Raw genomic sequence first — 12,471 nt, 5'->3', positions numbered from 1 at the left:
TCCATATGTCTGGCATAGGGTAAAATAGTTTCAATGCATAGTAATGGAGGTGAACCTACAGTGAAACAAAATTCAACTTTTGTCATATTCTTATATGCGGACAGAATAAGCTTTTAAGAGAGTGGTAGTTACGAGAAATGTCCTTAAAAAGGCTGCTTATAGTCTCATCTACGGAAATTGTGTTCAAAAACTAGAAGTGGTATTGCTTGATCTTGTCCTCAGCCCCTTTGGTGCAATGTCAATTAGCAGTATCAGTGGTGTAAATACGCATCACTGCAGTCACAGTCATTTCAAGAAGTTACACTTGATTTACACCAGAATAATTGATGATAGCTTAAAATTTCTAATATAGAATAATAATACACGAGACTTGATATCATTCCCTTTGAGGACAAATGAAAAAGTTTGTTTACTCCAGTAAATGGAACCTTTTACTTTGGTCTTTGTTGGTCTGTTTGCCAACCTCGAGAATTGGACTTAGCTCTTCTAGCACCAGCAAAACTGCAAGAAAGCTATGTAGCACATGGTCAAGTAAGTCACTGTAGCCTAACAAGTCAAAGTACAAGCTTTTTCTGAAGGTCAAAGGTACACCAAAATCATACAAAATCTTGTATTTGCTTTGTATTTCTTAATTAATGGCATGAAAACCAGTACTTTATTATGGCAAAAGAATGTTACACAAAACAACTATTACATCATGTAAGTGGCATGAGGAAGTACAAACGCAAATAACAAAAATTCCTTCAGGTAACTCACTGAAGATAATATTTAAATGCTGCATTTAAGGCATGTGGAATATATGAACAACCAATTTTATTTTCACATAGGCCAGACTGATGAAAGGAACAGGTGCTTTCCAACTTATTTTAGGAATGAGGTTGTGAATCTTACAGAGATGCAGAATTCCACTTCTGAATTTATTATAGCAGTTAATCCTCATTATTAGGTTTGAACTAGGGCTGTCAAGCAACAGTTTTCCAGTGAGTGAGTCACAAATGATAGGCAATTATAAGTGACTGAACTGATTACTGAATATTTCCCCAAGTGTCTAGGAAAGGCTGCCCTCATCCTGGAGAAGGCTGGAAGGCATTTTGGGTATGGAAAGTCAGAAAAAGGGCTGTGTGCAGGAAGAAACAGTTTTGTGTCCAGAATCTGTTGGGAAGGAAGGAAAACACGTGCACTTGTAGGGCCAGAGGAGTATTAAACACTGCTGGCCTGGTAAGGTATGTCCAGACTGAGTGGAAATGGAAGTGCCCAAAGTGAGGTTTCCAGTTTGTGCAGATAAGCACAAGAAAAAAAAAAAAAACTAAAATAAAAATATATATATATATATGTATATGTATTTAACTCCCTCTTAATTTAAAAATGTGGTTATCAGGTATGATTATGTCTACCTTTGGTAGACAGTATTGCAAAGACTAAACACAAAGGCTCCTCTTCTCCAGAGTCATCTGTAATCACCTTCACAGTATATTTAGTTTGAAATAGAAATCAGGTAGACTTTCTGGATAACAGGCATGTGTTTCATGTCACCGGCATACACAGCTGTGAATATAATTATTATAAACACTTTAAAGTACCTGTAAGGCCTTTTTATGTTAATAAAGCATAAGTTCTGTCTGAACTTTGAATATACACATTAATGGGATTATTCTGAGTAGAATACAGCGCTGAATAAGCATAGCAAGTCTCTGACCTCGAAGAATTCCTCATAAGATCACTTAATACCACTTTACAGGTGAAGAAGCTGACACAGAAGACCCAAAGAATTAATAGGATTTCGCATTTATGGTACTTTTTTTGATGCCCATTACAGTACAAACCTCCTGTGTATCATCAGCTGTGGTGCTGGGTTTCTGTTAACCTCCAACCTCCATTTTCAGTAGAGGTAACAAAACTTTCCTAATTTGCGTGACTGTTGTCCAGTAAAGGGTGTGAGTTCCAATGGGTATTAAAAGAATGATGAAAGACACAAAATTGTAAATGGATGCCAGAAAATGAAGTAAAATAACCAGTAGCTTACAGTTCCATCGCAGATGGGAAAAAATATCGGAAAAAATATCAGAAAAAGTAGAATTAGAAATTTATGTTGATGTGGATCTCAGTACTCCAAGCTGCAGAGAAAAACAAAATTTTCAACATATAATATTATTATTACTTTATTTCGTAGCACCCCTTTAAAAAGAGCTGTGATGAATTTTCCTTCAAATTTAACAAATTCCTAAATCTTTTCTTTTGAGATGAAATCTTGCTTGCCTATTTGTTGGAAATCAGTTTTGTTGGCTAAAGTACAGACAACTGAGGATACATATTTAGAATAGCAATATGGAGGGAGAGTTACCATGCTGATAACCGCACAGCCAACATCTTGCAAATACTGCTTGGCTGAGGTTTAGGACATTTCAGACAAGTGCCAACAAGAGTTCTTTGAAAATGTTATCATACCCTCCTGTACCTCTGAATATTCACTTGGTCTTGGTAGTTGAGCTCTGACACATCTTGGAAGAATAGCAATTCAGAAACAAAGCAATTTCCTGACTATGCAACTTGCAGGTAGCTCAGGGATGCATTTATATTGTTGTCTGCAAGACCATTAGAGAGAAAAGTTCTGATACAGCCATTCTTCTGCTGTAGTAGGAAATATGAGGAAAAAAAAAATCAAAAGCAATCTGGAAGATAAAATTTCTTTTCCCAGATCCCCAGACATTGTTTCTGCTGTCCCTTCTATTACTAGATAGGAACTGGCAGTTACTACAGGGGCTTAGCAGAATGGGGACCTTGTACAGGGCCTGGAGTGATAGAGATGAGACCAAGCTGGCCTACAGATCTTACAGAGCAACACTCGTCATCAGGGATATGACCCGTTTATCTCGAGAAAAAGAGCTTCATCAGGAGTCAAAACCATTTCAGACTACACATTCATACCAAAGTAGTTAAGTTGCACTGGGAAATCCATGAAGGAAGTGAAAGTAATGTTAACACCCTGAAATCTCAACTTCATCTTAAGAGACCTCACCCCATGCCTTGGTCAAGAGTGGGATCTGTGTCTAGCAAAGGATAACTATTGCCATTCCAGTGTCAGCTGGTGATGAAAGCTGTGCGCTGCACTCTCTACAGTTCTTTCGGATGCTTGTGAGCTGTATTTATCCTCTGTTGCCTCTAGAAAAGGCCACCAGCCCCTCCCCCTTGAAAGGCAGCTCTAAATCCTTTAAATTATCCCACAGAGCTTTTTGTGTCCTTTTCTCACTCAAGGCTGGAATTTCAAAAGGAGCCAAGAGGGGCCGTCAGAACCAACATGAGCTTTACTTCATTAGAGTGGAGAGTAAAGGAAAGCTTTCTTTTTCCTCCTTCCACAAGTTAGATGAAAGCAAATAACTACTTCATTCCTCAGATTGTTCCCCACAAGATCCAACTTTGCACAAAAATATTTATAAGAGATGAGAATTTTATTTGACTGCTCACTTCTAAAGTTTCTGCAACATCCATCTGGAGAGATAAGGAGGCAGCCCAACAAATGTCAAACAACTTTAAAACATTAGAAGAATGGCAAAAACTTTTGACTTTACTGCATTTGGCTATCTGACAGAGAAGGATGAAAACTAGATGTGACACAAAATAGACCAGTGCTCACAAGTTTCAGGGATTGATGTAGATTTATCTAGCTCAAGGGGAATCTGTAATCCCCAGAGACAGAAAAGAATCCCCCAAACTGCAAGTCTATTTAGAATTTTTAGAAATTAACCTAAATTAGGTTTCATTCTGCTGTCACTAATAAAATAGTTCACCTGAAAAAGGGTAGAATAAGGATCGAGGCACCTGTCCTCTGAGTTGTGCATATGCATATATACTTTTATTTGCAAACTGTGCTATATGAAATTGAGTCTTGAATATATTTTTCTTTTAAAGTGTAGAAACATTCAGAAAGTAACAGAGCTGGTCAGGGACAGCTTATTGAAAGCTCTGAATGATTAAGCTATTAAATTAGTAAAGCATCAGCCCCAGACAGTCACTTCCAGCATGTGCCACTGGATTAGGGATGCGACTTGGGAAATGTGAGATGTAAATTAGGTAACTGTTTTCAGAATATGAAGAATGTATTGGTCCTGTGTATTTCTTGCTTTGACTGAAAGCTTAATGTGAATTTAGATAGAGTCGCAGGCACACTCAAGATCACAGATACCAAGGGCATAAGTAAGTTTAATCAGTTGAATTCTTACACAACTTTAAATACTCATTTAGACAGAGACTGTTTCTTAAATTAGTGTGCTTTGAGGTCACAGTACAGCCTAGGTTCTTCCATAGCATTTAATTAGTACCTTCTTTTGATACCTTCCCAGAAAGAAAGAAACTAAATGAATGAACAAGGAGCTTAATTCCTTTTACAGTCACTGAAAAGCGATGAGCACCCTTAAAGTCTCATTCAGCCTGCCTAACCCAAGATTAGCTCTCTGGAGGTACCTCTCCTTCCATTGACAGTGAAAAAAGCCTAATGTGGCTGACGATGTCAGTCAAAAAGAAAGAGAAAGACACCACAGACAACCTCCTGTCGTGCAGGAGAAAGGTTACAGCGCTCTTAAGATTTCTGATGCTCTCAACAGCTGTGGCCATCCTTTTCTCTCTTGTACATTGGGGCACTATACCACTTGGGAAAAAATAGGAAAAGTTAAGTAAATGTACTATCCCCGCAGTTATTCTCACCATCCACAGCTGTTACTGGAAGAGAGCAGCTAACCTATACGAAGGCTATATGTGGGAGGACCGTGAACTTGCAGACATTCCTGAAGGGAACTTTAATCCTGCAAGGGAAGGAATTTGCTGAATCTCCCATCAGCACCAGCACAACACCAGCAGCAACTTTCACATGTAAACTTAATTAACAAGAGTACCAGAACAAGCTACGGAACTGCCATTTAATATTTTGACATAGAGCTGCCAGGGTGCACCACACATATTTGCTTAAAAATAAGTGTGTGGGAGCCTGAAGACAATTTTGCCCTTTTTAGCTTTCAAACAACTGGAAAATGTCACAACTGTTGACACCACTTAGAAGGATTTGTTTTCTTCTCAGTCACTCAGGCACTGCCCCAGGTGATCTGATTTTGCTATAGACTGAACTAGGGTCAAGTCAGGCTCCAGTTGATGTAGCAAATGTTAAAAATATTGGAGCAAGTCTGTATTGCTTGTGCTTCCATTGCAAAGTTCCAGGTATGAACAGGAGAGAAAAAGCCTGTGGGCCAGAGGAAGTATATAAATAAATTTAAAAAAAGGATGTCTTTCTAATAGCATCTGTGGGCATTAAAGGCCTTATGCAGAATCAGTGATTAAGCAAACCAAAACCATATTAAAAGCATCAAAGTATTGCAATTCATTAAATACAAGCTGAAAAACACTTCCGAGCAAAAATAAAGTGTTAAAAATACAAATCACTTAGTGGTTTCTTCTCAGGTGGAAATTCATGTAAATGCTTTCTATATATACAGATGCACACACAAGAGAGATTATCATAAATAACCCATTTATATTGTAGCAACCTGCAAAGACCGGGTTTCTTATTTTAAATACTGTTTTCTGCATTATATAGAATAAATACACACCTGAATCAACCCTAAGCAAACAGATAGGCACTTCAGTCCTAATCAAAAAACTCCAAGCAAAGAAGTAAATTTTAAGGCAGACTTCACATAGCAGTAGGTTCATTGAGCTCAGTGATACCACAGATGTTTAAATTCCTTGCTAGGTCAGAGTTTTAAAGACGCTGTAACAAACAGCAGGGGTAAGTGCTGCACACCTTGTCCACAGTAAAAGAGCAGAGTTTCCATTGCTGTCAATATGGCACCTTCCACGAATAATTTAGTGATTTGCAAACATACAGCACAAATAATTATAGAGAACTCCAGCCTCTCAGAAAAGGGAGTGTCTGTAATTCAGAAACCACTTTTTCCACTGGAATTAAATGGGAAAGTTGGAAACACAAAATGAAAATGTTGGGCTAGGTTTTCACCCTCCTTGTTCCAATTACTCTGCCTGTCTCATGCCCTAATTAGCTCGCTGAAAATTTCCCTATATAGGCAAGATCTGAGCTTAGGCACTTCTTCATCGGCTTCCCCCTCCTGTCAGCACATGGGGCACGTCAGAGGCAGGCTGGGTAGTCCTACCGGCTCCCCTGACAGGTCTCAGATCTCTTGAAGACCTCATTCAGCCAACATTAGGAAGACCAACAGACAGAGCTTACCTGAACTACTCATCACTTTGGGCCAAAAAAAAAAGCTGAAGAGGCTGTGGCTGCATCTGATGCGTTTGCTGCCTCCGAACACCTGCACTGACTGCACAGTGAGGTCTGAGAGCGCTACAGCCATGCAGAAATGCCTTCAGGAATGGTAGAAGTGAAAAGTGTTACAAGACCATGTCTAGACTGAAAGTATTACTGTTTTGCCTTCCTTCACGGTCTTCTTCCTAAGTCTGATCTGGCCTTCTCTCTTTTTCAGGCTCATTACAGAGGCTTTTCCCTCAGACAGTACTCTTACAACACAGTTTATGCAAAAGTGGTTTTTAGCACATACCTTGAAATCTGACACAAACTCTAATACTGGTCCCAACTCCAGAGAGACAGGCTCCCTTACCAATATTTCTCTCCCCATTTCCTTCTCCCACTTTGTCCTTCTTTTCCAACATTTGTGGAGGTATTCGATTGTGAGTTACAGAGTTTGATGGAAAGGAAAAACCACAATCAAATCCACTGGCAGGTCATCAACTACAACCAGATTGGGTCAACAAACTACAAACCAGGTATCGTATTTACACTAGCGTACGTACAGGTAATTCAGTGCAGTCTCATTCCTTCCTTGTCACAGTGTGTTGGACTGATTGAAACAGAAATAAGTTCTGCCATTGCTTTCACTAGGGCCAACGTTTCCACCGTATAAAAATCTGTCCTATAAAATTGTAAATCAGCTGCACATCAAGGATGGAGTAGTTTTCACTATCACTGCAACTTTAAACAAAACACTTACTTTTAATATGGCTTGAATTGTAGCCAGGGCATAATAGAGCTAAATCTGTGTGCAATGTTTTTCCAGTTCCTTAGTCTCAAGTAATATGTATCCAATCGAGCAACAATAACAAAGAACCACACATGTACTCTTAAAAAACATACTTACAGCATTTAGTAGTTTTCAACAGAAAAACAGAATGCAACAGATGGGTTTGGGAAAGTTGGGTTCACAAGGTTTATTCTTGTGGAGACAAAAATTGGGGTTGCCTTAGGAAAAATCTGTAAATCAAGGAATCGTTAATGGAAACTCTCTGTTTGAGCTTACATGTTTATATTTAAAGGTTACTGTAGCTGGTTCCATCTCTGTTTGTGCTGCTACCTCCCCATACAGAGGGCAGCAAAAGAAAATAGGAAACAATAAACAATACAAGAAATTCATCTGGAGTTAAGACTATATTTATTGTTTTAAACTTTGCACACTCAACTTGGTCACCATCTTGCTGAGAACCCTGTGCTCAATAGAATTTTCCTGAACAGAATCTGTGACCTAGTGACACAATATAGACTTAGAACCGACAATGAAATTGAAGCCAGTGAGATTAAAAACAACACAAAACACACAAATCAAACAAAAAAAACCCAAACACCCTACATTCTTTAAGGAAAGATGAGTTTACTTTTGATGTATCAACAATGACATTTCTTGTTACTTTATGATAAGGACACAATGTCTCTGAAGGACACAAAAAGAGGAGCTCAGAGGTTGAAGGGCTCAACTGAGCTTTCAGTTTTATAGCTGGCTTTACCACATTTAGGCTATGAGCCAGAACTTACTGACATCAATGAACTTTGGATCAGGCCTTTAATCATATTCATTACCTTTGAAATAGGGAGATAAATATCATCTGTGCAAAGCTTTGCAATCCTTGCACTAGGATGAAAATGCTTGGAAACTTTAAAATGTAGAAAGCAAAACCCTGATGCTTCTGAAAACGACTTTCGCCACAGATTTCAGCTGGACAAGGATTTCCCTAGTGCTCTCCTCAAATTTCCTTCCTCTAATATGCCACCAAAATCAAGGTGATATAAACCAAATAACCAGAACTCTGTTTTACAATAAACAGAAGGAACCTTTTCAGACCACAGATGTGGCCCTAATATGTGCATTTATACACTTTCTCTTCCTCTTCCTACCCGTAACATGCCCCATAGGATGCTTCTAATCTTCTGCAAGACTGAGTGACAAGAAGTTAAGAGGAAGCAAGAATGGGAGTTCAACAAAACTTCTGTCCAGCAACCTGTGAAATGGCAGAGTTAATGCTGGACCTTTGAAAACAAGTGACCATAGGAAATCAAGGTTGGCAGGGATTTAACCCTTCCTGACTGATTTTGCAAACTTTTAAAGCAAGTGCCAGAGTTTTCTAACCGTGTTTGACATCTAATTAGTCGAGGAAAACAAGAAGTCAAAATACATCCTTGCTTTTCTTTTGAAATAAAGCACTGACAATTAGCTCGCAGGTATTTGTTTAGGCAAAAAACCAAGCATGCATGTTAAAAGAAAGCACAATGACAGGCACTGAAAAGAGAAGTCACTTGGGTCATTGTTTTTACCTTGCACATTTTTTCTTTTTTCAGTATCATAAGTTTATTTTACTCAAACACAACTCTTTGTGGAAAGGCAGAACGGTTAAGTAAATGGGTATCTTCTTTTTTCTAATTGCTGGCAGTTTTGATAGAGATGAATCACATAGTATCACAGTCATTTAGCAGTGAGGTATACCCTGAGAGATACACATTAGCATGTAAGGTATTCAGTCTGTGCCTAAAAGACATATTTTCAATACCTACAGTTCTTAAGGTTGCTCCTACGCAAGGTGTTAACGCTGATCTGTGCATAGAATACTGTGCTGGAAGCAAAATTTGTCTGGAAAAGCACTAGCTGATAAGGCTTAGTTTTCCCTGACTAGTAATGATATCCCCATACTTAGGGATCAATGCAGCAGCACAGGCAACACGCTCCTCTTGACCTGGCCAAGCATTTACACTGGTACTTAACATCAAGCACGTGAGTAGATCCAATCTGACTTTTTAGGACTACACATGTTTTAAGTCAAATATGGGAATCAAAGGCCAGAGTGTGAATCCCTGTAAGTCTTCAGACTTTACCTTGCTTTGAATTAACTGTGCATTTACTTTCTTTGCTAGATAGGAAACAGGCTTGCTCAGCATTTGAACTCATTTTCTTTTTACAGCCATCCACTAATTATAATAACAGTTTAAATGTTCCTTTCAGTTTCCTGCTTTGCACATATAGGACTGACTACATTTTAAACTTTTATGTCTGATATATTTAAGAAATGAAAATGAGGCCTTTTTCTGCCAGCAAGAAAACAACTAATCAGCACAGTGGCAAAATGTTGCTAAACTGTATATAAATACAGTACCAGTGGAGTGGAAAAAGAAAACCAAAAGAAGAAAAAAAAGAAAACCACTATCAGTCAGATTTGGCCACCCTTTGCAATTAGTTTCTGTAAATTTAGTCAGTATAAGCGAGGGTAGTAGACTTGAGCCATAAATAAACTTTAAAAGGGTGAAAAATAATAAACAATAATTAATTAGCCGTTAAACCCCTTTACAGGATATTTTTATAGCATTTATGTTTCTATACTAATCTGAGTTCCAGTGTGATTGTCGAAGTTTGGAAGCAATTAAGAGGTTTTTAATGAGTTTTTTGACATGACATGTAGTTATGGTAGAAGCTTTCTTCAGACTCCAGTATTCAAAATAATCAACTTTGTGTTAAATATAAATGGCTTTTCTTATGAAAACCAAATGAATAGCTTCTGAACCCCTTAAACTGTTCTTTTCATATATCTCTTTTCAAGTTTAAACATACACAAATATGCATATGTGTTCTTTAGTAAAACTGTGCACATGCATGTATTTCATACAGTGCATCCAAGTTTTGCAGGTGTTTAATTTCTTTTTTTTTTTCATCTGGAGTGTGAAAATCATGTCTGCCTTGTGTCAGAGAGGACTTTACCCCCTCTCATTTGCATCACAAGAAAGATGAAATAAATCGGAAAACATATTCCTACTGCCAAGATGTATACTGACACTATACTGTGAACTGAGATTGACATCTATGACCAGGCATGCACACACATGTTTTCTTTTTTCTACTGTAGAAGCAGTGTGTTACTTTTCCTCCCTTCTTTCAGAACTGTAGCGGCTGTTCTTTCAACCTTCAATAATCTGAGGATTCAGAGAAGTCAGGTCTTCAGAGACACATGTATATACACATAAATGTATAGATCTCCCTTTTAAAAATAACGCTCTACAGATCTTATGTTTTAAACTTGTTTCCCAGTTGCACATTCTCCAGATTCAGTGAATTCTTCTGAAAATGTACTTAGAGAGGAACTATACTGATAAAGAAAAGACTGTCTACTTCAGAGTCCTCCTTCAATCCTGGCAGTACATATTATACCAAAGTTAATTACTGACAATTGCAGTGTGAGTGGCATTACACAATTCCAAACATAAACGTAACCTCACAGCTCTCTTTCTTCAGTTACACCTTCCCTGTGATCTCTAATGAAATACATCTGACTACACCGAAAACAACCTCAGATCAAATAAATTGCACTGCATTAAACATCCATAGGCAGTATTTTCTCGTGCATAACAGTCCTTTCCTCCTTTTCTGGACTGATCTGTTCCTTTCAGTTTATAGTTTCTTGGCAAACCCACCATCTACTGCTTATGTTAGGCATCTGATTGTCAGATTTGTACAAACTGAATATTCATGACTTGAAAATTAACCACTTCATGCCTAAAAAAAAGGAAAATATAAATTTTCATCTATACCTTGCTGTTGGAAACAGACCTGGTTTTGTGGCTGCACTACGTGCCCAGCACGGGAGAGATTAGCTGGGTGGCCAAACACGTCTCATCGTTTTAAAGAGTAAAGTCCGATGAAATAACACGAGACTGAAAAATACTCTCCTACGGAACAGCACGATCCGGAGTCCTTGTCTGCAAATGCAACTAACTCTTCTTTGTCTGTGTTTAAACTGTGTGGTACCCACCGTAGCACGGAGTGGTTTTTTAAGTATTATTTTTTCAGAAATCTCTCCAAATGCCAGTTTCCCCTTTGGAAGATAAGGAAAACCAAGGAGGAATGTGGGGAGGTGAGGCAGAGACAGGGCAAAAAGGCGAGGTTTGGAGGAAAACCGAGAATAAGAGAAGAACAGACTTACCTTTATAGGATAATTTGAGCCTTGGCACATTATTCTTCACATGCTGGCAGTTCACTCTTCCTGCTAGTAATACTCCCAAGGAAAGCAAGGCAATCCCCCTGAGCCAGCCCATGCTGCAGCAGCCACTGTAGGGTCCCTGCGAGCCGGAGCTGCGGCGCTCCCCGTCCTGCCGGGCGCCGCCGGGGAACTTCAGGCAACCTGGGGAGCGGAGGTAACAGGTGATGGGGGTGGGCTCCGCGCCCCGCCGCGCCTCGCCGCGCCCCGCCGCCGCCAGCAGCCCCGGCCCCCCCGCCTCGCCGCCGCCGGGGTAACTTCAAGCCCCTCTCACGCACACGCCGCGGGCCGGAAAAGGAGGCAGCCCTCGGGCGCGAGTGGCGTGCGGGCGGGGGGGCGGCATGATGCGGGCGGCGGCGGCGCGGGCCGGGGGCAGGGGCCGGGGCCGGGCCGGGGCTGGCGGGCGCCCCGCTCCCCGAGCGGCGGGCGGGGTCCCGGGCGGCAGGGGCGGGCGCGGCGGCGGCACCGCGCTCCCGGCGCACATGGAGGAGCGGGGGACAGCGCTTCTCCCCGCGCTCCCGAGAGCGGCTGACAATGGGAGCGCAGGGAAGCTCGACCCCCCCTCCCCTCCATCCCCCTCCCCTCCCCCGGCTGTCACAGCACACATGCGGGGGGAAAAAAAAAAAAAAAAAAGAAAAAAAAAGAAAAAAAAAGGAAATAAAGAAACACATCGTGGCAGAGATTAGAGACACGGAGCTACACATTTCACAAGCTATTTTATGTCATCGTCCAGGTTGTTGGGTTTGCGTCTTTTTTATTATTATTATTATTAATAATAAAAATTCATTTTACGGATCTAATTAAAAGCTGTACGTCCCCCTTTAAAAACAACAACAGCAAAACACAACCCACAGTGTTGCTACCCACAGAAATAACAGCTCCTGCCCATAACGTAATCCTCTTCGGGTTGCTCCCGGTTAAAAACAAGTAACAAAGTCTTCCATCAGCATAACTTTACCACTGAAGCTTTTAAAGCCTTGTTAGGGAAGGTTACTCTAACCCTCCCTCCCTCCCCACCTTCTGCACTACTCCAGTTCAGCAAAAGAAATTCCTAGTAAAGCCCACTTCAACAATCAGTTCAAGACATGTACAGGTCTAGAGGGGCTTATAAATTACACTGCAGTGTTCTCTGAAGTGTACGTATAAGCTAAAAACGTTCCAAAC

General features: G+C 40.2%; 1 protein-coding gene across 1 annotated transcript in view; it reads right to left on the bottom strand.

The window, feature by feature from the left end:
* SEMA3A (semaphorin 3A) overlaps nucleotides 1–11,380 on the bottom strand; it is a gene marked incomplete at its 3' end in the record, with an annotated part of 167,088 nt that extends 155,708 nt beyond the window's left edge. Inside the window, exon 1 of the mRNA XM_080364096.1 lies at nucleotides 11,254–11,380. Coding sequence (XP_080220222.1) covers nucleotides 11,254–11,365 — 112 coding nt within the window. The 5' untranslated portion in view covers nucleotides 11,366–11,380. The remainder of the gene's footprint in view (nucleotides 1–11,253) is intronic.
* Between the last annotated feature and the right edge of the window lie 1,091 nt (nucleotides 11,381–12,471).

Source organism: Nesoenas mayeri, assembly GCF_963082525.1.
Source record: "Nesoenas mayeri genome assembly, chromosome: 1".
Taxonomy (NCBI): domain Eukaryota; kingdom Metazoa; phylum Chordata; class Aves; order Columbiformes; family Columbidae; genus Nesoenas; species Nesoenas mayeri.
Note: the sequence above shows the minus strand (reverse complement) of the source record. Positions and strands in the feature narration are given on the sequence as shown.